General features: G+C 48.9%; 2 protein-coding genes across 6 annotated transcripts in view; one reads left to right on the forward strand and one right to left on the reverse strand.

Annotated features, from left to right (window-relative positions):
- Window positions 1-24,652, forward strand: tprb (translocated promoter region b, nuclear basket protein). 4 transcript variants are annotated; one of them, XM_064332132.1, is made up of 51 exons: window positions 1-190; window positions 1,017-1,121; window positions 1,210-1,283; window positions 1,424-1,520; window positions 1,690-1,793; window positions 1,891-2,055; window positions 2,170-2,262; window positions 2,348-2,428; window positions 2,567-2,654; window positions 3,312-3,452; window positions 3,997-4,091; window positions 4,217-4,414; window positions 4,490-4,597; window positions 4,709-4,938; window positions 5,254-5,417; window positions 5,687-5,823; window positions 6,094-6,242; window positions 6,496-6,658; window positions 7,669-7,803; window positions 7,919-8,059; window positions 8,167-8,335; window positions 8,757-8,923; window positions 9,057-9,209; window positions 10,150-10,266; window positions 10,384-10,587; window positions 10,694-10,881; window positions 11,211-11,358; window positions 11,748-11,885; window positions 12,251-12,382; window positions 12,485-12,615; window positions 12,712-12,922; window positions 13,034-13,180; window positions 13,712-13,910; window positions 14,004-14,200; window positions 14,348-14,424; window positions 14,696-14,886; window positions 15,147-15,425; window positions 15,632-15,780; window positions 15,956-16,036; window positions 16,328-16,528; window positions 16,671-16,823; window positions 20,754-20,847; window positions 21,162-21,328; window positions 21,446-21,514; window positions 21,607-21,698; window positions 21,939-22,045; window positions 22,293-22,391; window positions 22,707-22,863; window positions 23,569-23,687; window positions 24,107-24,208; window positions 24,445-24,652. In XM_064332132.1, exons 1-51 carry the CDS (start codon window positions 40-42, stop codon window positions 24,477-24,479), a joined length of 7,092 nt encoding a protein of 2,363 aa, XP_064188202.1. In that variant the 5' UTR covers window positions 1-39; the 3' UTR covers window positions 24,480-24,652. The 4 variants fall into 4 exon arrangements, with proteins under 4 accessions (XP_064188202.1, XP_064188205.1, XP_064188203.1 ...); XM_064332135.1 differs by having other exon boundaries at window positions 22,329-22,391; XM_064332133.1 differs by having other exon boundaries at window positions 21,610-21,698.
- The window catches only part of prg4b (proteoglycan 4b), an 8,162-nt gene continuing 6,470 nt past the window's right edge, over window positions 24,614-26,305 (reverse strand). For both annotated transcript variants that reach the window (XM_064332137.1, XM_064332136.1), the window contains 4 exons: window positions 25,909-26,065; window positions 25,707-25,808; window positions 25,222-25,350; window positions 24,614-24,799 (listed from right to left, as the gene is read on the reverse strand). In XM_064332137.1, coding sequence (XP_064188207.1) covers window positions 24,693-24,799; window positions 25,222-25,350; window positions 25,707-25,808; window positions 25,909-26,065 — 495 coding nt within the window. In that variant the 3' untranslated portion in view covers window positions 24,614-24,692. The remainder of the gene's footprint in view (window positions 24,800-25,221; window positions 25,351-25,706; window positions 25,809-25,908; window positions 26,066-26,305) is intronic.

A 26,305-nucleotide genomic window follows, 5' to 3' on the forward strand; every position in this document is an offset into this window, starting at 1 on the left:
TTGGCGCTATCCCCGTTCGAACCGAAAGACGGGTTAAAGATGGCGGCTGTCATGCAGCAAATATTGGAGCGGTCGGAGATAAGTAAACTCCCAAAAGCCGTTCAAAACAAACTCGAGAAGTTTTTCTCTGATCAGCAATCTGAAATAGATTCTCTCAAGTCACATTCAGAGCGATTTAAAGTTGATAGCGGTAAGTTATACTGTTAAGAGCACTTTTCAACTGGCATCAACATGCTATGAAATTGAGAACCTGCATAACAAGAGCTCCTAGTTTACGACGTTAGCTAGATGCATTGTGAACCTGCTGCGACATCCTATCAGATTTTTTGTTGTGTGCTAGTTAACGTAAGGTATTTAACACATAACGTATTGTAAAGCTAGTAATCCAAATGGGTGTTTAGCTCCACAATTTAAGTATTCTTTGCAATGGTTTTAAGCTAGCGAATATGGCTGATTTACCTGGCGACAGACAGGCATGCTGGCTGGCTGGCTTTGCCTTCAGCTTAGTCTACCCCGTAAGGTGTCTAGTAATAAGCCACCTACTGTTGCATCTGTTGCTTTTCGTTGAATTCCAAGAGTGACACAGTTGCCTAAACGGTGACCAATGGGTTTCCTAAGAAATGTCAAATCGCCAGCTACGCCTCCGTTTTGTTCGCAAACAAACGAAGAGGTAGTGCTAGCGTTAGAGCTCTGCAGGTAAAAGTGAAACTTTGCTGTCTAACAACAAGAATCTGTATGTAGAGATCCAGATGTTTGTATGTGATTATGGCTCATTTTCATAATGAGTCGTGTCCTTGGTTGCATTTTCGTTAGCTAGCTAATCTAGCAAGGTTTCCTAGCCGGTTAGCTCCAGTGCTACGTTGGTCTAGCTCTAGCTCACTGAAAATTGACTGCGTATGGTTGAAAATGTATCAACGATGTTGCTCAGTGCCACTACATAAAATGTTTTGCTTCCGTTTCTTCTGTCATACTGGATTCTATGATTCAGATCCTAACTCGTTATCTAACACCTCCAGAGCAACAGTACTTTGAGGTTGAGAAACGGCTGGCCCAGAGTCAGGACCAGTTTGTGTTACAAACACAGGAGCACCACAAACTCAAAGAGGAGTTCGCCAAGCTCAGTAAGTTGACGCTTGTATGTTGGAATCAGTGAAAAACGCCATACCTGTTCAAAAGTCGCGAGTATTGAATGAATATTTGTTTCTGCAGGTGAAGACTTGAAGACATTGAAAGAAAAGAACCAAGAACATGAAGTGGTGGCAGAGAATTTTTCTTCCCAACAGGTGAGAGCCTGTGAATATTGTAATTTGTCTGTTTTGTCATAATGTCCTGCTGCAAATTATGTAATGTGTGATACACACATGCTTAATGCATTTAAACAGTAAGGTTGTTAATGTTATTCTTGGCAATATTTCTGTTATAGAGCCAACTCTCCAAAGCTAAATATGAGCTTGAGGAAGAAAAACGGGAACTTGTGCGTATGCTTGAGAAGCGGTCCCAAGAAGTGGAGCATCTTAACGGTATGCGCAGTAGCACTGTCATGCACACACTGCTATACTGGGACAGACTCTCTTTTAATGACCCATGAAAGCTGATGCAAATAATTATAAGTGTTTGTTTTAAGCATATATCGGCACATCAATGTCTAGTATTTTTGAGAAGCATGGGCAACTCTGTTGGTCCTTACAGAGGACTTGAAACGCCTCAGTGACAAACTTGTTGAGACCAATGCTGCGAAGACGGAACTTCAACTGAAACTGGACGAGCTCCAGTCCTCGGAGGTTTCCATCAAGGTGAGCGATACAGCATTCTCCTTTCTGCTGGTCCAGGGGCATGGGGGACTGCATTGTGGTGTCTCATTTGTGACTGTGTTGACTCATTCAAATTTAGTACAGAGAAAAGAGAATGGAGCAGGAGAAAGATCTTCTCCAGAGCCAGAACACTTGGCTTAACACCGAGCTGAAGACCAAAAGCGAGGAGCTGCTTTCCCTCTCCAGAGAAAAGGGCAATGAGATCCTTGAGCTCAAGTGTAATCTGGAGAACAAGAAGGAAGAGGTACCGTAATCTCCATGGGACTTGCTGATTTCAACCATTTAAAAAAAGAAACAATAATGCTTGCGGTCTATAACCAAAGGTTACTTCCCTTACATTATGTTCTGTTTTATGCAGGTGGTCAGACTTGAAGACCAAGTAACCAGCCTGAAGGCATCCAATGAGAACTTGCAGAAGCAAACAGAAGATTTGATAAACAAGCTTAAAGAGGTAATTCATTATTAATTAATCAATCTGTAGCAAATTTGTACTTAAAAGGAATTCCAGTCTTGTAAAGAGTTTTTGTCCTCTTAAGGGGAAGGAGCAACAGGCCAGTATGGAGGAAAAGTTCCGCAATGAGCTGAATGCTCACATGAAGCTGTCTAACTTGTACAAGGTAAGGGGAACTTAAGAACGTTAGCTGTATGTGGCTGTGTGATGCATGCGGCCCATAGCGGTGGCTGATATTTAAAGAGTTAAAATGGCTACTGTCATAATTCGCATTACATACAGATTACTTGTCTGATGTTTGCAGGGCGCGGCAGAGGACTCTGAGTCAAAGAGTGAGGAGCTGGCTCGAGCTGTGGAGGAACTCCACAAGCTGCTGAAGGAGGCCGGGGAGGGTGAGTGAGCCTCTGTACAAGAACGCTGTTGAAGTAGATCTTGGGTACAAACATAAATTTGGATATATTTTCTGTCGCTGAAATTCAGATATTTTCCATAATTTGTCACGCTGGAGCATTTTAAATCAAATCCTGCTAAAAGGACAGCGGGCTAGGTGGGGTTTGCCAGTCTTTATGTGATGTGCCAGGGGCAAGCAGGACCCCAGATGGTGGCAAATCTGAAGGGCTGATGCTGCCTGGTCAGAAGGCGAAGGAGTTCTGTTTGACAGGGAGCCGATTAAGACAGACTACCAGTCATAATGATGATGAGCAGTATGTTTGGATGATTATTATGAATTTCAGCACAGGAAGTTTTGAATGGTTACACCAGTGCTTGATTGACAGCCTATTGGAATTTGTTGACCATCCATTTTTTGTTTTTGAATGAGAGAGAAAATAAATTCCAGGTCACTTCTCACAAAGGCATATCCTTGCTTGTCACGTCATCGGAATAATTATAATATGGCCATGCCTTGTGGTCCTACCTCCAATCCACCCTCTAAATTGCAGTTATGGGCATTAAAAAAGCCAAAATAGCCTGATGACTTTGTCTTGATGGAAGGGCTATTGCTGCTTTTTCATTTGTCATAGTACTTATTGTCATTATACCCCCTGCAGCCAACAAGGCCACTGAAGAAAGGTTGTTGGAAATGAAGGAATCCAAGGATAAGATTGAAGCAGAGCTGAATGACAAGATCCATAACTTGGAGAAGGAGCTGGACAATGCCAATGAGTTGCTCTCTGATTCTAAGTGCAGAGGTGACACCTTCTTTATTGGTTTCTTCTTGCCACACATTTTATCTATGAATGTGACCGGCTACCCCTAATTAGATGGTATAGATTGATTAGAAAAAGCTTGGCAGCACAATGTTTCGACTGTTAAAGGGAAATGTCAACAAAAGTGAAACATGGATGCACTAAGGCATCTATACGAAGTCTGTTTTTGTCTACTTAGTCTATTTTTGCAAAGCACAATACCCAATACTTTTCCATTGGTGATGGGCCTTATTTATTGGCCCTCTGGCATAAGGAGGAGACTACCAATTAAAGAAGTCAGGAATTTCTACAAGTCCTAGGCATACATTGTCATCCAGGAAAACTTGCACACCTTTAGTGTTTGTAGTTCAGAATTCAAATGGCTGTTATGCAAAATGTATCCTCTAGTTTGTTACTACCTAAAATCCAGTAGTCTAGTATTTAATGCTGAAGTATTGGTTGACTCTACTGGAATGATTAGCAGTCTGTAGCTCAGCATAAGTATTTACTTGGCTGAATTAATCATTGATTATTTGACATTTTTCAGGCATAGATGTACTGAACGAAGAGCAGCTGACCACAATGTCCCCGACTGCAGCCGCTGTGGCAAAGATCGTGAAGCCTGGCATGAAACTAACAGAGGTAAGAAATGAAGAAATTAAGTCATGAAGTCATCTCTTTCTGGCTCTGTCTGGTATGTTTGTGGGTGGAACCAGTTATATAAGCCTGATGCCCCAAAACTGACACCCCTCCCCCTCTGCGTTCAGCTGTACAACGCATATGTGGAGGCGCAGGATCAGCTGCAGATGGAGAAAATGGAGAATAAGCGGGTGAACAAGTACCTGGACGAGATCGTGCAGGAGGTGGAGGCCAAGGCCCCCCTTCTGAAGCGGCAGCGGGACGAGTTTGAGCGCGTGCAGAAGTCCGTCGCCAGCCTCTCCGCCAAGCTGGAGCAGGCCATGAAGGTGGGAGGGCGTGCGTGGTGTGCTCTGCGTTTGCTGGGTCATTGAGCAGTGAGTTAAAACCGGCTGTGATTACAGGAAATCGGTCGCCTGCAGAAAGAGTCTGACGAAGCCAACCAGCGCGCCGCCGTGCTGGACCGGGACAACCAGAGGTTTGAGCTGCAGCTCGGTGACCTGTCCCAACAGGTTAGCCAAAAAAAAACTTCCCTGTTTTTATAGGAAAAAGGAAAAACAAAGAAACAAAACCCTGTTAGGTTTTTTATCACGGCTGGAAATGATGCCCACGTCTCCTTGCAGGTCCGGGTTCTGCTGATTGAGCTGGAGGAGGCCCGTGGGAACCACGTGATCCGAGACGAGGAGGAGGTGAGCTCCGCTGACATCACCAGCACCTCCGAGGTCATCTCCCAGCGCCTGGTCACCTTCCGCAGCGTGGAGGAGCTGCAGCAGCAGAACCAGCGCCTCCTGGTGGCCTTGAGAGAGCTGGGGGAGGCTCAGGAGAAGGAGGAAATGGAAGCCACGTCTTCAAGGTACCAGGCAGTCTGGATTTGGACCCGCAGCTGGGGTTTTTTGGTTTTATCCACAACTTTCCATTCTTAAATGCCAAGACCAGGACTTTGAATCCATTAGCTTCACTGAGAAACTTTGTCAAAGCTTGTGGAGATTGTAAACAATCAAGTCAATGAAGGTTATGGTGAACAGCAGTGGCCTTTCAAACAGGAGTGAATGAGCCTGCTTTGTTGCTCTTGAATGTACCAAATGCTGCAGAGAACTGAGTATGCAATGCAGGCTTTGGTGAACATGTCTGATGGGGGGCAGTGACGCAGAGTTTTTCCGTTCTGCAGGAGATCGGAGCTGGAGCTGAGTCTGGACAAGGTCCAGAGCGAGCTGGAGCAGCTGCGCGAGCAGCGCAGCCACCAGATGCAGCTGACCGAGTCCATCGTGCGACAGAGGGACATGTATCGCATCCTGCTGGCTCAGACCACGGGGGTCAGCTTCCCAACGCAAGGTGAGCCCTGGCCCCTCTGTGCCTCTCCCTCAGGGGCAGCCTGTTAAATCAGTCACTTAGGGCAATCTCTTCCTCCTTTCAGTTCCTGAATGGAGAGCCAATCTTGTTGGCTTTCTTCTTTTCATTTTTCAAGAGCAAGAGAATGACTGAATTGTATCAAATGGATGATTGGCAATGATGTGATGCAGCCTGCTGACTTCAGCTGAAGCTGTAATATGAAGCCAGGATTGAAATGGGAGAAAGGTGCTCATGCGGTTGGTTGTTCCCAGGAGCGGCACCGGAGGAGTTCTCCCTGACCTCCACCCCCCGCCGCTCCCCCGCGGTCACCCCCACTACGGCCACGCCCGTGCAGGTCACCGCGGTGGAGTCCACGGAGGCCGCCGAGGCCAAGGCCGCTCTCAAGCAGGTCAGCTCAGCTCCGAGAGCGACGATGTACGGGGGCTCTTGGAAGTGCTAGCCACTAGAGGGCAGTATTCAATTTCAGATGATATTTTTCCTAGTATGGATTTCTCCTGTCCTACCGTGTAGTGATGCTTTGTTTTGCTTTGACACATTTTAATATATTTCTTAGCTGTTTCAGTGGTGAGTGGCCTTTCTGGATTTATATATTTGTTTGTTTAAAAAGAAAAGTAATCATTTTAGTTTTGTTGGCTAATGCAATGATTTAATGCCTTAGCTTCAAGAGGTGTTCACGACGTACAAGAAAGAGAAGGCTGAGAATGACAAGATGCTCAGTGAGCAAAACGAGAAGCTGCAGGAGCAGATCTCTGAACTCCGCTCTCAAAACGTCAAGATATCCACACAGCTGGAATTCGCCTCTAAGCGGTGAGCCGACTGCATGTTACATTGGACTTAAACGTGAAGCAGGCCACGCTCAGAGCTGAGAAAAATGTACAATGAGGACTTTTTGTCTCATTTATGCATTTATTATACTGGATGTATTTTTTTATCCTGCAAGGTCTTTGTAAATTAGACTCTGCCTCTTTGAAAGACCTTAGGCCGGGTCAGACATCTTTATCTCAGGGGGTTGTGGTTCATTTCCTGTTTGGGCGGCTCATTTCCTGTGTGCCTGTTTCAGGTATGAAATGCTTCAGGACAATGTGGAAGGGTACCGGCGTGATATAGCATCGCTTCGGGAAAAGAGCCAGAAGACGACGGCCACCTCGCAGAAACAGGAAGAAACCATCCATACCATCACCCAAGACCTACGTGCGGCCAATGAGCGGCTGGCCATGGCTGAGGTGCGCGTGTGTGTGCATTTGTGGGTGCGTGTGTGCGCATTTGTGGGTGCGTGTGTGCGCATTTGTGGGTGCGTGTGTGCATGCGCTTGTGTTGGTGTGTGCATGTGTGTACACGTGTGCTTGGAATCAGTTGAGGAGTAAGACTATGCACCTTGTGCTTGTGTGTACTCACGAATGCACTGCAAAAAACAAAAAGTCTATCTAAAGAATTTTTGTCTTTATTTTGTTTATTTTGACTTAAAATCTTATTTATATAACTTATTTTGCTGAATAAGACAAAAAAATTGCCAATAAAGTGAGACACTTTGGTTCATTTCAAGATTTGTCAACAGGGTTTGACTGTTTCTCTTGACAAGCAAAAAGTCACTTAAAACAAGTTAATATTTTAAACTTGCGAGGGAAAAAATAAAATTAATTCTCATTACAAGACTATAAGAGTGTTTGGGAATGAACCGATTGTGGACAGGGGGATGGCGGAAGTGATTGTGGACTGGGGGATTAATAACCATAGACACATAAGTAGCAATACTGTACAAGTAAAATGCCTTAAATACTTTAAGCTTGAATTCTGTGGCAAAGGCATGGTTGTGGCCTTAAATGACAGTGTAGGTCAGGGGTGTCCAATCTTATCCGAAAAGGGCTGGTGTTGGTGCAGGTTGTTTGTTGTAGCCCAGCACTACGACACGAGATTCAGCTAATTAACTAATCACTGTCTTTAGGCAAGACCTTGTTAAGTAGACCTAGTCTTAAGTAGACCTTGTCTTAGTGCTGGGCTATAGTAACAACCTGCACCCACTCTGTCCCTTTTTGGATAAGTTTGGACACCCCTGTCATCGAGTGGTTATACCAGCACCCGGCTCTGACGAACACACTTAAGGCAGACTTTTCTGCATTGTGAATGTGTTTCTGAGTGTGTGTGTGTGTGTGTGTGTGTGCTCTGAGAAATGTTTTTATTTACCATGTTTCTGAAAGGCCCAAGCTGAACACCCCGCACTTTGCTCTCCCCTCAGGCACGCAGTGAGAACCTGAGGAAGGAGCGAGACATGCTGAAGATGGTGGAATCCAGGCTGAGCCAGGAGAAGGACTCCATCCTGGCCGAGCGGCGTGGCCAGAACATGCTGCTCACCAACCTCCAGTCCATACAGGTACCTGTGAGCGGAACGCAAGCACCCGGGCCCCATAGACCTTTTGCGTTTTAAACTCCAAGTTGGTTCCTTGGACCCTGAAGTTTGCCATTTCCCTCCCCCCTTCCTGTGAAAGGTGACTCTGGAGCGCTCGGAGACAGAGACCAGACAGCGGCTCAACAATCAGATCGAGAAGCAGGAGCGGGAGATCAGCCAGCTGCAGAAGAAGCTGGAGCTCGAGGTGGAGCAGAGGCACCTTCTGGGACGCAACCAGGATGTAAGCGCACGCCCTCCCCTCTGTCCGCTCGCTCGTTTCACCCAGGGCACGTAGTGGGAAAACTGCTTTTCCCATAACCCCTCTCTCATCCCGTGCTGTTCTTACAGTTGCAGCTGATGGATGCTAAGAAGCAGCTGGAGGCCCAGAATGCCTTGCACCAGAAGACCAAAGATCTGCTGAAGGCCGCCCAGCAGGAGGTCAGCACCCTGCGTCAGCAGCTCAGCAGCGCAGAGGACCAGCTGACCCCCGCGTCCTCTCCAGGGGCAGCTCTCAGAGGTAGGAGTATTTAGGGTCCGGGGGAATCATTTGGGTACGTGACTTTGTAAGGATGTTTTTATTTGTGGAAGTGTTAGTTTTGATGTGCTGTACTGTTTGTTTAATTTGGTATCAAGTTTCATAATAATGGTGCATATTATTTCACTGTGCTGGGTTTCTTTTTTTAACTGTGTTGCTTTTTTAATAGTGGGAAATTCTCAAACTTTCCATATATTAATGTAGGTCAACCCATGCAGCATTGTAACTGTAAACAGGGTGTGTATTTTGGACAGGAATGCCAATTAAATGGCATACTTAGGCTTGTGGTTTTGGACTTTCTACGTTCACAACATTTTACCGTAGCTGTTTTCGCGGTAACACGGGAACCCCACCAGACGTACCCACGTCTGCGTCTTTGACCACTGTTCTCTTGGGCCGCCAGGGCTGCGTGGGTCGGACCAGGACATCGAGGAGATCCGCACCCGTCTGCGGCAGGCCGAGGAGCAGTCCGGGGACATGAAGGAGCGCCTGAAGACCTCTTCCACCAACGTGGAGCAGTACAGGGCCATGGTGCTCAGTCTGGAGGAGTCCCTGAGCAAGGAGAAGCAGGTGAGGCCTCCCATTCCTTTTGGGCCTTTTGCAGGTTCCTACGGACACATCCAATGCCCCCCATCATATAAGCTAGAAGTGGATTGTCATGCTGCCTCTGTGTCCTCTCTCTCTCTCTCTCTCTCTCTGAAAGGTGACCGAGCAGGCCCGCTCCACCATCGAGAGCCGTCTGAAGGAGGCCCAGGAGTACCACAGGGAGCTGGAGAAGAAGCTTCTGGACTCGGAGAAGGAGAAGCAGGGCCTGCTGGAGGAGAAACGCAAAGCCGTCGCCAACCTGGAGCAGCAGGTACTGCGGCGTACCGCCACGGCTAAACACCAGAACACGCCAGGTGCATCAGAGTCCTCAGCTTAGCCCTCGAGGCCAAAAGCTCAGCGTGCAACTTCAGCAAAATGGAATTTGTTGTTCTGGGTTTCAGCTCACCCGTCTAGTTACATCAAAATATTGAGCCCCTAGCAGTGTATGTACCAGCTTTGACAGTGTTGGTGGAAACATTGCCCTAGACTTTTATGACCAACCCTGCTGTTTTATTATAAGGCCTGTCGGGGAAGTGAGGATGAAGTAAAATATTCATTTTCAGAATCTAGCAGATTAAAATTAAGAGATTTATTTACAAGTAATCACCGTCTAATCTAAAGATGTAGGTCCAGCAACCTGTAATGGGTGTCACAGACATGGACGTGTTGCATAGAGAAGCTGGTCTGGCCTGACCCAGAATTCCCTGCATAATGCACATCGTGTATTAACCAGTTTTAGGGTATCGAAAATCCAGTGAGTGTGGTTCCATACCCAGTGTGAGCTTGAGGATTTCCCTATTAATAAGCTCACACAAACATTCGCACATATTCACCACACCTATGCATACGCACACATACACACCTCTAATGACTACCCACTCCCACCCTAGTTCGTATCTCTAGGCCACTCTGGCCTAGCCTTTTGAAGTTTCCTTGGGCCCAAAATTGGCCAAATGGTGAGTTAGAGGTCATACAGGTTTGCCTTCAGGAATTTCATAAACTGAAATATACCAACCAGAGTCTCCTATATTTACTTAAGAAGTGAAGGAAGGAAGCTACTCAGGAGATGGCCATCTGATTACAACAGAGAGTCTGTGGTATTACGCCTAATGTAACAGGCCTCCATAAGGCAAGACCAAGTCTTTCTGTCTCAGTCTCTGAGCCATGGCGCATCATTCACCCCCCTGCCCCCCCCCTCCCCCCCCCTTCAGGTGAGCGAGCTGAAGAAGAGCCTGAGTGCCTTGCAGGCCGAGCTCCAAGAGGCTCTGCAGAGGGCCACAGTGGCTACCAGCCAAGAGCAGCAGGCTATCCAGGACAGCCAGCAGCAGGTATGTCAACTCACTCCCCTCAGCCCCTGTGCCCTCCCTGTTATAAGCCCTGTGTCCTTCTGTTCCTGTACGTGTGAGTGACGCCGTGGTGATGGTTGTCGTGGCGACCCATTGCAGGCCAAGCTGGCCGCAGAGGCCCAGCAGAAGTACGAGCGGGAGCTGATGCTGCACGCCGCCGACGTGGAGGCCCTCCAGGCCGCCAAGAAGCAAGCGCAGCAGGCGTCCCAGATGAGGGAGCAGCTGGAGGAGCGGGCTCAGAGGGCCAGCGCGCAGCTGCTGGAGGCCCGCGTCTCCTGGGAGGAGCAGGAGAGGATGCTGAAGGTAGCCTCCTCTAGGAGCTCCGAGCTCCCCTCTCACCTCTGCCCCTTATTTAGCCCTTTCCCACCAGACAACCAACGTCTGCTCTTTGGGTTTCTCCTGCCCTCAGGAGGAGACGTCCAAGCTGCTGTCTCGCGCTGAGGACCTGCAGCAGCAGAACGGCCTCCTGCACGAGCAGATCGAGAGCATGAGCAACAAGATGGTGGCGTCCCTTCAGCAGGCCGCCCAGGAGGGCCCCCTCAACATCTCCCTGACCGAGGAAGGCAAGTCCCAGGAGCAGCTCCTGGAGATCCTCAGGTAACGCCGACGTGCGCAGTCTCGCCCCCTGTCCACACGCCAAAGAGCAGTCTCGCCTCCGTTCACACTGTTACTTCCTTGCCCCCGTTCACAAGATTAGTTCCTCGACCCCGTTCACAGGCCAAAGTGCTGTCTCACCAACCATTCACACTTTCTCACTCGACATTCACAAGCTCCTTGGTGGACAACCCACACACTTATTTTACACACTCACCCTTTCACTCTGTGTCTATAATTCACCGACTGGGTCACCCGCGTGAGGTCATCAGCTCTGACGCCGGCTCCTTCAGTCGCTCGTCTCTCACGCCCGCGCGCGCGTCACTCGGCAGGTTCGTGCGGCGGGAGAAGGAGATCGCGGAGACCAGGTTCGAGGTGGCCCAGGTGGAGAGCCTGCGCCACAGGCAGAGGGCGGAGCACCTGGAGAGGCAGCTGAGGGAGCTGCAGGACAGCCTGAACGCCGAGCGGGAGAGACTGCAGGTGGGCCAGCTTCACCCATTTACAATACATTACATTTATCTAGTAGACTCTTTTATTCAAAGCAACGTACAAAAGTGCCTATCAAGGTCATTGGAACAACTACCATACACAGGTGTGATAAGGTACAGTACTCATTTTGTAGAGTTATTCATAGCCAAGAACACAAAGTCCTGTCCACACATTATTCTTACCTAACCTATGCTAAGTCAGACTAGGGGGCAGTACAAGCTACAACATTAGGACGGTAATACAAAGTACAATGAGCGCTGGAATTACCCCGCCCTCGCATCGCATCCTTTCATGGGAGGCACCGCCCCCCGTAACCGCCTTCCTTCGTTAGAGTTTGGTGCGTAAGTTCTCACGTCCTCACGAGACCGTGAACGTTGCAGGTGACCGCCAAGACCCTGGCTCAGCACGACGAGCTGATGAAGAAGACTGAGACCATGAACGTGCTGATGGAGACCAACAAGATGCTGCGGGAGGAGAGGGAGAGGCTGGAGAAGGAGCTGCAGCAGACACAGGCTAAGGCAAGCACTGGGAGTGTGCCTGCACACTGTGGAAAAGGCCATTTTAAAAATGAGAATAAATTAGCATTAAAATAAGCCAAGTTATCAGCAAGTGTAGAAAGAAACATCTACTTGATAAGATTTCTTAAAGCAGAGAATGTCATATTAAATACAGCCAAATCTTGCTAGGTAAGAATATTACTCTTTAGGCTGGAAAATTGGTTGTGGTCTGCATTTTTAATACTCTTAGGAGTTTAGCAGGTTCAGATGTTGCACCCTGACGTGTGAAGCTCTTGAAGTGATCGGAAGTAGACGATGCTATTTGTGAGCCTGATTTAGAAGCCGCTGAGAGTGATGTTTCCTGACTGATGTTGCCTGGCTCCCAGGTGTGTAAGCTGGAGGCAGACGTCATGCCCCTGCAGGAGTCCAACAGGGAGCTGAGCGAGAAGAGCGGGATGCTGCAGGCCGAGAAGAAGCTCCTGGAGGAGGACATCAAGCGCTGGAAGACCAGGACGCAGGTCAGACCGGTTTATGTATTTTTATTATTTTCCTTTAATCTGCGGGTTTTGCTCATTGTTACGGGTCAGGGTAAAGGCAGAGTTCGCTGTGCATCTTTACAGAACCTGGTGAGCCAGCAGAAGGACACGGACCCGGAGGAGTACAAGAAGCTGCACTCTGAGAAGGAGGCCCACCTGAAGCGCATCCAGCAGCTCACCGAGGAGATGGCCAGACTGAAGGCGGACATCGCCCGGTCAGTACCCGCCCCATGAGGCGCCTGCGGGGGAGTGTCCGTCTCCATCTCTCCTGCCTGACCTCATTACCCCCCTTCCCCCCATGTACCAAACAGGAGCACCGCTTCCAACACCACCTTGCAGAGCCAGGTTCACAACCTGCGAGAGAACCTGGGCAAGGTGACCACCGAGAGGGACAAACTGAAAAAGGACCTTGAGGCCATGTTGTTGGACATCCAGGAGAAGGTCAAGACCATCACGCAGGTCAAGAAGATCGGCCGCCGGTACAAAACGCAGTACGAAGAGCTCAAAGTGCAGCACGACAAGGTGAGGGTTTGACCTGCCTCAGTCTTCCCCAGGGGGAAACGGCTCCATTCTGGATCCATTCTGGCTCTGAAGGACGGGTGTGAATCGCTGCTCTGACTATACCTTTCACAGCTGGTGGCTGAAGCTGCTGCCAAGCCAACACAGGAGCAGGAAGCGCAGCAGGCTTCAGTCCAGGAGATCCAGGCCCTGAAGGACAGTCTCAGCCAATCAGAGGCCAAGACCAGAGACCTGGAGGCCCAGGTGGAGAGTGTGCAGAAGGTGATATTCCTCAGAGCAGTTGTGTGTTCACCTCACAGCCTGAAATCTTCTGTGTATTTGAATGCCTCACCTAGATTTATTTATTTGATTTGTCATTATAAATAAATACTTAATGTCGCTCATGTACAGGTAAGTAATTTTGAGCGAGTGGAGTCCTGGGGTTGTTGATGAGCGTCTTCACCAACTTTCTCTGATTTTCAATTTTTATAGAAAATAGCAGACAATAGAACTGTGTGACTGACCTAACTACATTTGGCACTCGGATATTAGCTAAGTAACCAAGCGGTGTCATTTATGGTATTTGACACATTTGCACACTTTTCAGACATTTACAGGCATGGTGGTTCTGCTTATTGGAAAGCTTGCTCTATGTTCTGTCTTCCTGACATCCCACCACATGCATCTACTCCATTGCCACTCCCGATTTTATTGTGGAAACAGAACAGAGTGTGTGATAACAGGTGATTTTGACGTGCGTGCGTCCACGGCGCATTTTCCGCCTGACGGCAGGCTAACGGTGCGTTTGCTCAGGCGGTGGGCGAGCGCGAGGCCGAGGCGAGGAGCTTCCAGGAGCAGCTGAACAGGCTGCAGCCCGAGCTCTCGCGCCTCAGGCAGGAGCTGCAGGAGAAGTCCGGGCAGGAGGAGCAGCTCCGCCAGCAGATGACCGAGAAGGAGGAGAAGACCAAGAAGGCCTTCCTGGGTGCCAAGCAGAAGATCAGCCAGCTCGTGGGTGAGTGACGCGGCACTCAACACGGTTGGGTTGACCAATGTTGGCCGGGTTGGTGAGTCCTAACCCGTGCCTCACCACCGTGCGCATGTGAAGGTGCGAAGGACCAGCTGTCGAAGGAGAACGAGGAGCTGAAGCAGCAGAGGGAGGAGCTGGAGGTGCGCATGAGCGCGCTCAAGTCGCAGTACGAGGGCCGTATCTGCCGGCAGGAGCGCGAGCTGCGCGACCTCCGGGAGCAGCAGGAGAGGCACAGCGAGCAGCGGGACGAGCCCCCGGAGCAGGGACCCAGCAAGGTACTGGGACTGGGTGGGGCCGGGCGTGACCCGGAGCAGGGGCCTAGCAAGGTACCATACCAGGGCTGGGCGGGGTTGGCCAGGGCAGGGCTGTGCACATGGCGGTATTACATTTGGCACACATGACCCCTGTTGATGGTCCCACAGGTTCAGGGAGACCAGCAGAGACCACCAGAGCAGAGGCAGATCTCCCTGAAGACCACTCCGGCAGCAGACAGGGGCAGGTCGGTCTTCTACAGTGTGTGCTCCTCAGAGAAGCCCTGGGGGGTATTTCACAAAGCAGCATGACTGCGTTCGCTGGAATACTTTGCTGAGTAAAACCTAGAACAGCTCTTCTTACTTCAGTCCACGTTCCAGATTTGGGAGGGTTCCGGGTTTTACTCAGTGCAGGTTTCCAACCAACTCGGTAATCCTGCTTGGTGAAATACCCTCCTGCTTTTTCAGCGAAATGTCTTCCCGTTGGTCGAACTCCATAACGCTCCGTCTGTGTCATAGCGCGAGCACTTCGGATCCGCCCACGGCCAACATAAAGCCCACCCCTTTGGTGGCGACCCCCAGCAAACCCCCCGCCATCCCCGGGAACAAGTCCACCCCCCGGGCCAGCATCCGACCCATGACTGTCACCACGCCCACGCCCACAGCCACCGTCATGCCCACCACCCAGGTGGAGACGCAGGAGACGCAAGGTGAATCAGAGATGACGCTCAACCTCTTCAAGACCATTCACTTGTAACAGGCCTCATGGGAGTCAGGCACTGAAGAGGGAATTACTTATGGGCAAAATATGAATACTACTCCTCTTATCACTCTCCTTGTGTATGTTTGTGTACTTCCTTGTGTTAGGCCAGTGTGACCACACATTGTGGTATTAGTTTAAGAGCTGTTATTTTCCCAATGTGAAGTTATTCCGGGGGCTAACGTTGGCCCTTCCTCCTTCCGACCCCAGCCATGCAGGCCTCTGAGGGCCCCGTGGAGCACGTGACCGTGTTCGGCAGCGCCAGCGGCTCGGTGCGCTCCACCAGCCCCAACGTCCAGACCACGCTGTCGCAGCCCCTCCTCACCGGGCAGCAGCAGCAGACCCAGGCCACCGCCTTCGTCCAGCCCACCCAGCAGAGCCTGCCCCCTGTGGAGCCGGCCAATCAGGAGCCGGCCCCCAGCGTGATGGAGGCGGTGCCGAGCACCCAGATGGAAAGGCCCTCCACATCCACAGCCGACTTTGGTTCAGGTATGGATTTAGCTGTTTCGTTCATGTTTTCAAACTGGGTGTGTAGCAGAATGTTGACTAGGCCTGTCAGGAGCCAAATAGCAACTCTTGTGTTTAACGCCCTAATTCATCCATTGTGTGGCAGCATGTGGAGCATAGTTTAGAAGGTGGCGGTTCTGTGGCCATTTGAACATGCGAGTGTAGGTCTAACGGTAACTTATTGGTAGTTTCGGCCACGCCGGGAACCTCGGTGCCTAAAAGACCTCGGGAGGAGGAGCAGGAGAGCCCCGCCGACAACACCGAGACAGTGCAGGAGGACCCCTCCGAGCCCCCCATCCCCAAGAAGCTGCGCATCATCCAGAGGGTGGGCCCAGAGGTGAGCACCGTGACTGTCTGCTACCCCCCCCCCCCCGACACTCCTCCACTGGCCTGCTGAGATATGTGATTCTACCATAGCCTTACTCCACTTTTAGCACTTTACTAGCTTCTGCTTAGCCCATGCTAATGGTGCAGATCAAGCGTCCATCTGAGCCTTGCACCTTTCCTTTCAGGAGGAAGTTGTGGTGGAGGACAGCGCTGAGGCAGAAGTGGAGATTCCTGGCGAGATCCAGGAGGCCCCAGATGCTGGCCAGGTGAGCCCTGCTCTGTAGAGCTTTTGCAGGGGGGAGGAGTAGGTCTTCGCCTCTGTGTCTCGGTATCTGTGTCCGTGTCAGTCTTTGTCTCTCTTTGTATCCGTCTGTCTCTGCATCTGTGTGCCTCTGTCTTCTGTCTGTATATGTCTCTTTTTGTCTGTCTTTCTCCATCTGTTTTTGTCTGTGTCTGTCTCTCTGTATGTCTCTGTATCAGTCTCTCTGTATCTGTCTCCCTGTTTGTCTCTGTGTCTCTCTGTCCGTACACACGGCTGTTTGTCCATGCACATGCAGGCGTCTGTGGAGGAGGAGTACCCCGCGCTGGAGGAGGTCGGTGAGGAGCACGTGTTGCCGCCTATGGAGCCGACCATGACTCTAATCACATATACCCCCTTGGAGGCCATGCCCACGGAGGAGGACGTCATCGTCATAGGAACGGACACCGAGAGCGAGGAGGAGGAGGAGGAGGAGGAGGAAGAGGAGGACGGGGACCAGGTGTGCCTCGCAATATGTTTACGTAGTTCCTGACAGAACTTAATGATTCATCAGATCAATACTTCTTCAAGTAACAAGGATTCCAGTAGAGACTTAATTGCCTCCCGATGGTACATTAAAGTGATGAACATGTTTCCTACAGGAGTATGAGGAGGACGAGGACGAGGAGGAAGACGAGGAGGAGGATGACGACGAAGACGACGACGACGTCGGGATGGGCGACGAGGGGGAGGAGAGCAACGAGGGGAGCGGGAGCGGGGACTGCAACGAACCGTACGAGGGGGAGGACACGGAGGTGGGTTCCCAGGGTTCCCCAGCCCGGAACTTCCTCATGCTGTTTTCCAGTCACGGAAAAGTCGCGGAACATAGGAAAATTGCCTAAATGTCCTGCCAAACAATTATCAGACCTGCCAACTACGCAATTCTTGATCAAAATCCGCAAGTACGAAACGCCAGCTGAAACTACGCAAAAAATATATATATATATTATTGTAATTTAATTACGGAAAACAATCAATTAATACAAAACAATACCGTACATTTGTTCGGTATTTAAACTACATCCTTCGGATTGAACCGGATGCTACGACCTTGTGCTTCTGGTTCTGTAACCCCTCCCCGACCCACTCAACATCCACTGATACGCAGCGGTACTTTATTATCCACCGAGGCGTAACGCTGCATTGCTGTGGTAAAATGGGAAGTGGGGAGTAATAATCAAGCACAAAAATGTGACCGTAATGTTAACATATAAAAGCGTTTAAAACATGTCCGGTAACTTTACGAGATGATGCATTTCAAGGGGTATATCGTAATGAGATAAATTTGTGTAGGCTATATAGTTAGCCGTAGCAGTAGCTCGCATGCGATTTAGCCTCGTTAGGATATATCCGGTTTCCATGTAAGTGTACGGTACAAATGCAATAAAAATACAAAGCCACTAATTTTTTCTCACAAGAACAAATAGTCATAATAGGTGTATTTTATTCGTCTTATGACTGTCCATGGGTCTATTTTATGATTTATTGCATCATTTGGGCACAGGGCCAATATTTGTTCTGGACCAATGAGGTACAGCTTGCGTCACTTCCGGATTATTTCGGAGGACTATGCTACAGTAGGGGCCACAGTCTATGGTCACTGGGGTGGGCGGTGGCGCGTCTTGGCCAGAGACTGTAAAAAATATGGACAAAGCTACTGTGACGTCACCCATTGACTCTCCGTGGGTCTCCGAAAATACGTTTTGAAGCTCAATGGCGGGCGCGGCCATTTTGGAGTTGGAGCCAAAACCACAGAGTTTAAAAGCCGCTCTGTGATTTTTACAATTTGATTGACAGTCCGGTGCGGAAAAGCCCATCAACCTGAACGAGGCTAGCTGACTGTGCCGTTATGTTTTAAAATATATTATCAGATGCTTACGGAGTTTAATTTCCATCCGTGACTGTACTGTCATGTAATCACGTTATATGTATGACATTAAAAATACAATTAGGCTATGTTCAGTTATCTTCAATTCATGTTTCTCAGCAAAACGAATATGCTTAACTAGCATATCAGCTTGCCAGTGAGCTAGGTAGGCTATCCGTGGTTAGCTCACGCATTAGCAATATGAACCACAGGGGAAGAACATTGACTACACTGATGGTCAATCAATCGGAGATGTGTAGGCTACTGGTGATTTGACTAGGCTAATTTTCGTATAACTGTCTGGTAGATCTGCTGTTAACCGAGCAAGTTATCGTCGTAGGTTTTCGCCAGTCAGTTAATGAGCCAGTAACTGCTACTACTAGCTACTCCATCGCCGTTTGTGGTGTTCACTTGCTGGGTGACGCTAGCTGACCGATCGTTCGCAAATCACTTTCTACCGAATAAAAATTAACACTGTCAGCGGTTATTAACAAATCTACCAAGTATTTTAATAACTGATCTGCAGGCGTGTAAATATGACAACGCACTTTGTACAGCAAGTTTTCCACCTGGTGCATGAAGACAAAAATAATGTAGCCTACGTTGAATTTCTAATTATTATTAGGCTATCGTTTTTTTCTTGTAAATCATCAAAACCAATGGAGAAAAGCCAATATACGCAAGGAGCCCCCAGAACCGATTCTGAGAACCACTGTCTTAAATGCCTAGCTTGTCGGTCTCTTAAATGCTAAAAACATATTCCTTTCTAAATGCCAAGATGGTTAATTTCGTTAAATTCTGTGTGTGTGATTTCAGCAAATGAACCTTGAGACTCTTAATTCGCTTCGTGAAACTGAAAAAGTGTTTATCCCAAAATCGGGATTATAGTAGCTTTGTCACATGCTTGAAGCATGGCCCAGGTAGACATTTACGGAATGTACACGACTGACAAGCCGCCAAACACGTCTGACAGATTGAATGTTTGCCGGTTAAGGTTAGCTAGCTAGTCAAATGGCTTGGTAGCCGAAGTTGCGAACTGTTTTAGCATAGGCTACTACTGGACTACCAAATATAGCAAGCTGATTACGCTTTCTGCCAACTAATTATTTGGTTAAGTAGGCTAAAGGAAATAGTAAAAATGACTCGGCTACCGAAAAACTTAAGAGGAGGATTATTTTATGGTCGTCTAGTGCAGCTGTAAATAGCACACGCCATAATGAAATCACCACGAAATGGGATGCCTGCATTTTCAGACTTAGCACAGGCGGACCGTAGCCGGAGCCGCAATGGCAAGGCCAAGTCTCTGGTTAGGAGACATGCGAATAACTGATGGAGTAATTTAGCTGACGTAACTCAAACGCTACGGAGACTCAAACTTTGAATCGCGCACGCTCTGTTGGAGCAAAGTGACCATTGCAAATGTGTTTGACTATAGACTGCTAACGTAGCAACTAATTCCTATTATTGCAGCCAGTCACCCGACCAGCCTTGCAGTTAGAAAATAATCATGACGTCAGATGACGAGGATACTAACAAGGAGAGACAGAGAGCAGCAGACCTACTAAAAAGAAGCGAGTCCATGCCCCCCAAAAATTCCTCGCAAAATATCAGGAGCAATGGCCGTGCCCTCAAAACGTCCGTTTTGCACATTGTGCAGTTATGATTTTGACATTAGCCACTAAGGAGCTTCAGGTAATAATTTAGCTAAACCTCTAGTTACAAAGGCCTACATTCCTAGGTAATTTTTCAATTGAATACTTTTTTTTCATTAGGCCTATATGATGTGTGCCTATATAAGCTGATTCAATAATTTAATTATTAAATAAAAATGGAAATCATGAACAGAAACTTTTTTCTTTTATTCATAATTGACAGTGTTTTACATCGCAACATTTAAAAAAAAATTTTTTTTTACATTGCAACATAAGTTTCTGTAAATACTTTAAAATATGTTACAAACATATGTTACAATATACAAAAAAAATTATTTCCATTTTTATTAAATAATTGAATGCAATTCACTTAACTGATGGTTATCAGTTTGTATAAGCACACACATCATATAATGAAATATTAATCATGAAAAAATTGTTTTAAGCAGGCATACTCAAACTTTTGACTTGCAAGTATATCATAATATAGCCCAGTGCAGTGCAAGTGATATTTTAGAATCAGGTCAAATTATACAATTTTGCCTGACCACTTCAACAGTCAAAACTAGAATTATGAAAAAAGGCGTGTGTGTGTGTGTGCATGCATGCAAAGCGAAGTGGTGCGAAAGCATGCGAACTAAGCGTTACACTGACTATTGTGGTACTCAAAATATTTTCCTGAGGTTGGCAGGTCTGAATTATTTGTCCTGGAAAATCTTTTTAGTGTGACACTGTATGCCAAAACCACAGACGCCCCAGTCGGCAATCGCAATCTCTCACCCCCCTCCACCCTCCTATTGCAGTTTCCCCCTCTATTATAATACAGATGCTGATCACACAAACTTTTCTGGAAAGTGTCTTGGGAAAACACCAGGCTCTGAAAACAATGGGCACCCTGTCATTATTGTCTAGCGCCACAGGCCTGTGAGCAAAGCAGCGGCATCCTTGTGCCGTGGCAGTGTCTGACTCGGGTTCCACAGGGCGCCGGCCCACTCCATTCCTCCGAAGCGGTTCACGCGTGCTGCTTCCGCGGGGAAGCCCAAACGTGCGGCCCTCGTCTTGTCTTTTTTTTAGTGCTGTCACAGTTAATCTCTCTCTCTCTCTCTCTCTCTCTCTCTCCCTCTCTCCCTCTCTCCCTCTCTCCCTCTCCCTCTCCCTCTCTCCAGGGAGCTGAGGCCACGGACCCGGGAACGGAGAACGAGGAGAGCCTGGGAGCCCCCGACTCCGGCCAGAGGCCCGCCGACTCCCTGTTGCCCAGTTGTAAGAGTCCCAGCCGTCCGTTAGCTGGAACTGTGCAGTTTAGAGGCCCAAAGTATGGAGCTGCCGGGTGAAATTCCCAGGCGGGGCAATAATATTTACCACAAGCTCACAGACCATTGGGGCCCCTGCACTCCTCCAGGGCTAGGGCAAATGTACCCGGTTGCCCCCCCCCCCCCTTGCTGGTAGTGGTCCTGTTTGGTTCTTACTGCTGAAACAAACCCTTGAGTGTGTTGGTGAGATTTTGTCAGGGTCCCTTTGCTTTAGCCACCAGTGCTCAGCCCCATCCTCCCCCACCCCTTCCCCCCATGCTGCAGACGAGGGGAGCAGCAGCACCACCGAATCCTTCTCCTCCGAGCCCCCGAGGGAGCAGCACGCCCCCCGCCTGCCGCAGTCGCCACGGAGACCGGCCCACCCGCTCCCGCCACGGCTGAACATCCAGCCTCCTCCCGGCCCGGAGCTGGGCCCGCCTGCTCAGGTGCAGGTACGTCCCAACCCTCTGACCGGCCAGCCCGTCCTCCCCAGCCCGTTTTCCCCAGCGGCTGCCACCTGCTGCTTACCGCTGGCCGGGGTTAAAACAGGTGCTTTTCCCTCCCCACAGCGCATCCCCAGTCGCCGCCTGTCGGTGGGCCGTGGGCTCCAGGTCACCACGGGGATGGCCAGCAGCACGGTAAGATCGCTCCTCCGGGCCTTGGGTGTGGGCGCTAAGGCCCGCTGAGCGACGCCCCCCCCTCACGCCCGTCTCTGCTCTGTGTCCCGCAGCAGCACTCCTACGACGACGACGACAGGATGGTGCCGAGCACCCCGACGCTGCCGGTGCATCATCGCACCGATGGATTTGCAGAGGCCATCCAGTGAGTGCGCTTCCGTCTAGAACATTCCACAGAGCGCCGAGCGCAGCTGCCTTGCGACCATTTCAGGCTTGACCGACGCATTCGGACCTGGGGCCGTGGCCATGTGCCCGCAGGGCCCTGGTTCCGTTGAACGCGTGTGCGGTCGCGTTGAACACGGGTGTGACGGTGCCTGCTCTGACCTTTTCCCCTGTGCTGTGTGTGTGTGTGTGTGTGTGCGTGTGTGTGTACGCGTGCGTTCAGCTCTCCCCAAGTGGCCGGCGTTCCCAGATTCCGGTTCGGCCCTCCCGAGGACATGACTCAGGCCGGCTCTTCCCACTCGGACCTGGGGCAGCTGGCTTCCCAAGGTGGTATGTGACATTTCCCTGCGTTTCTGACTACGGCACTAAGAGTTGAACTTGCGCTGCTGCAATTATAACAGAGCTCTTAAACGATATTTGAGGAGACAGCCCAGTGTTCTGTAGACAGTGACTCATGCTGCCCAGTAAACCGTGTGCTTCTCCAGTCGTTTTTATTTATTAATTTATTTTTTAATAATTGTTCCCATGTGCAGCTCTTGCATGGTAAAAAGTCTCTCTAAATGGCACTGCTCTGTAGGTCTGGGAATGTACGAAAGTCCCCTGTTCCTTGCAGCGCACGAGGAGGAGTCGGGAGGACGCAGTGTACCCACCACGCCCCTGCAGGTCGCTGCTCCAGGTTAGCCGTTACCCACACACCCCTTTGGAATTTCTCATGTTCACTTACTGCTTCAGGTTCTATTTCCTGTTGTGATGTCTTAAGTACGTGGTGATTTATTTGGTGCCAAATCTTAGTTCTTGGATGTGGTAGTTGATATTACCACAGCAAAGAGCCATTATGATTTTCTTTCTTGAGGTATCACAGGGATAATTTCTCAGACTGTAGTTATTTGACAGCGTTTTTGTATGCCTGGCCCCAAAGTCTGCGCAAGAGCGAGGGTGTGTGAGCAATCGTATCCGCGACAGAGCCTCACTGTGGGTCTGTCTCCGTTAGTGACCGTCTTCACTGAGACGCTCCCCGCGGACGTGCCAGAGAACGCCTCCCAGTCCGTCCCAATGGTGAGCATGTCCGCGGCCGGCCTGTCGGCCCCCGGGGACCCCGGCCCCGGCGACGAGAGGGACGAAGTTTTCATGGAAGCAGAAAGCGATGGGTACGTCATCTACCCAACAGACCAGTCGCGCTCATTTGAATCGCAAGGCTTGAAGGGGTAGTCTGCTTTCTGGGGTTTAAAAAATAAAGTTAATGACATTTTCTGTGCATGGTTTCTTTTTTCCCTGTCCCTCGCCCCCTCTCAGTGGGCACAGACAGTTTTTGTGATATATTGGATATTTATGGAAGTCTGACAACCTGCTGGCTTTATGATGACAGCTGTAGGGCATTTGGGGGTCATTGACGTTAGCAAGAAAATACTTTTCAGCTTGTACAGTGACATCCTGCCTCCAGAACTGGTATTTTCTTGCTTTAGACCACAGATCCCCAACAGGTCATCAGAAACTTTCCTAAATTTTTAAAATGTCCTTCATCAAACAAAAACTGTATGGGCCAGTTGAAAACATGCACTAAAACTGAAATTATATTTTTAAAAACCCCACAAAGTGGACGATCACTTTCAGAACATAGAGAAGAGAAGCAACAATACTGCATGTCTGAGATGAACAGAAGGCCTTTAAACAGCAAATTTCTTTGGGGGGGGGGGGTTTGGAGTAGGGGAAATCACTATGCTTCCACATGGAAAATTGGCCCGTTTCCCCAGTGAAGTGATGGGGATACTGCAGAAGGTGCTGAATAAATGCTTTTACCCCCGGTGTGTGGTAGTGAACTCACTGTAAGATGCGTGTTGTGCTCTTCTGATCAGGACTAGTTTGGAGGCCTCCCTGGAGCCGGAGGGCCAGGCCGAGATGGAGGAGCCGGCGCAGCCGTCAGACGACGCCGGCCTCACCTCCACCAGCCAGGACCCGTCCCCCAGCTCCACCGGTAGGGCATCAGCTCGCCGTGCGGCCGGACAGCAGGGCTCAGCGCTCAGCATGCAGTCTTAGATCACTGCTTTCCATCACAGATACGCGCTTCCCCCTTTACTTCACTGTAGATACAGCTGCCTAGCGTCGTTAGCATTTTATCACATTTTCTTTGTTTTTCCTATTATGCCCTTATTGAATTTAGTGTTAATCATTTCCCAAAATGAGCACTTGCTCTGTTTTATACCTGTTTTAGTAGATGGCAGTAACTAGTATTATATAGCATTGAATAGCATTCGCTGATGGGTAATGGCATTGTCCCATCAGTCACTGTTCAAATCCACTACTAATAATGAGCCGCAGCGTCGGAGGTCTAAACGGCAGGGCGTGTGGGCGTCAGCCTGAGCCGTGCGCTGAAATCCCGTCCGTCTCTCACAGACATGAGCAGCAGCAGCGGCAGCCAGCCCAGGGCCCCCAGGCCGGGCCCCAGCCGCCAGCTCCAGCGCTGGACCGAGAACCGGGGGAGGCACGCCAAGAGAGGTCAGACATCACACCGCCGCCCGCTGGGCCATTTTAATGTGTATTCAAAAAGTCTTCAAAAAAAATACAAATGAACTTTACAAAGCGGAACAGTTTACTTGAACGGGTACATCGGGGTTGTCACTGTTTTTTTTTACAGGCGCTGTACATAATGTGTGGTTTTGGGAGAATGACGGTACGTCTGGTTTCGCCGATACCGTCCTGGTTGACCGCGGGTTTGTTTGTTTGCTCTGTAGGTGTGATGGGAGTGAGAGGCCGCTTTTCCAGATGAAGCACGCGTGTGACTGTCTGCTCTCCCCCGCTGCGACCCAAGATCTGCAGCCCTGGGCTCTCTGCCTGATTCACACATTCATTTCTTTTATTATTTTTCGTTGTTATCATTGTTCTAAAGATTATGAGGAATCGTTACAAAGCATTGTCTCATTTTATTAATAAAATTTGTCATGTGATGAGACCGGACTTTGGTCATTCTTTAGAAAACATTCTATGGGCAGTTGAACCAGCTGTTGGCCGAGTTCTGCTGGGAGGGTACGGTCAGTGGAGTGGCCAGGGTAGGTTTCTCTTCATCCAGCTTGATTTTGTAGTATTTGGCTGGAAAAAAGGAAAACATTGTGAGATTCTAACAAAGTGTATATCATTGTCAATCGCATGTTGGACATACACATTTCAAGAACACTCTTTTTAAGTAAAAAACACAGTTTGAAGAAAGTTAAATGGCACAAAACAATGGTGTTGGATTTGGAAAGTCTCAAAAGCAGGAAAACTGATAGCTGTACAGATTCCCTGGAGTTTGTCAGTGGCATAGGGTGAGAATATAGCCTGACAAGCCCTCGTGCCTTTGATGATTCCAGAGGACCGGTGAGGTTTTGTTTCTTTAGTGACAGAATGACTAGACAGTTGGATCCCCCTCCAACGTCCTGTGAGCTGTCTGTGTCGGCCTCAGGGGAACAAACTCTGCCAATGTGCGAAGACTAGTTACATCACACTCGTGAATGAACATGTTGCCCACTTACTCCTTGAGAAGATGTAGTAGTCGTATCCATCTGGCTGCCTGGGGCTGGGTATGGACACCGCTGATGTCACAATAGTAGGGAATCCCCTCCACTTGAGTTTAATGTTGATCTCCTTCCCAAGCCCGTCGTCTGTTGAAGCAGTGTATATAAACACCAATCAGCTTCGTCTTTCATTTTGACTTGCTGATTAAAGGTTTGCCATGCTAGCCACTGACCTCAGTGACAGAACAATGGATTGAATTGTCAAACTTGTGTAATTCAACACTTCATTTTCAAAATCATGTTTTTCCACGCTTCGAATGACCCATGCTGTATATATTGGAATTTGTCCCAGTAAAACACTATCAAGCATGGGTATTTTAATCTGAACCTTACATGAATGTTTAGTTTTCCATGTCAGGAAGTACACAGGAAATCTTTTATTGATTATACGCTTTTCCAGTAAAAGATCACTAAAATTGTAAGTCAGGGGAAGTGCCCATTACCTGCTTGTCTGGCGAATCGAGTCTTGACTAAATAGACTCTGTTTGGAACTCTCCTACTGCAGGCCGAGCTTGGTTTGTAGGTGTATTTTTGCACCAGGCCTCCTGTATGCAAGCCACAGGGAAGAACAGGTCAATGAACAGAAAACGTAACAACTGCAGATTATAGGCCTATGGTGGGTAGAAAGTTGGAAGAGAACGCCACCTGTTTTGAAGAAATATACAGATTCTCTCCTCTTTCTGGTTGCAGGCACAGACAGGGCAGCAGTGACCTTTCCTGCCAGCTTGTCAAAGCCCGCAGAGATGGGTTTGGGATAGCCCTGATCCATCACATCGTTTCCGAATCTCCAATAATTCTTGCCCTGTCAGTGAATAAATACCATATGAAAGGACGTTTTTGTTACTGTAATAACTACAATTCAAGTTATTTGAAAGTTTTAAGAAGCCTTTAAGTAGATGGTCTTAGAAAATTTGTACTCATTATTTCCTCAATTCTTGGACAATAGGAATAACCCTGGATGATTCTCTGCAAAAGCCAGATTATCTGAAGTCCAAAGCACTCAAAGAGGACATGTAAATGTTAAATGAGTAATTACAAGTTA

Source organism: Anguilla rostrata, chromosome 4 (assembly GCF_018555375.3).
Source record: "Anguilla rostrata isolate EN2019 chromosome 4, ASM1855537v3, whole genome shotgun sequence".
NCBI lineage: Eukaryota > Metazoa > Chordata > Actinopteri > Anguilliformes > Anguillidae > Anguilla > Anguilla rostrata.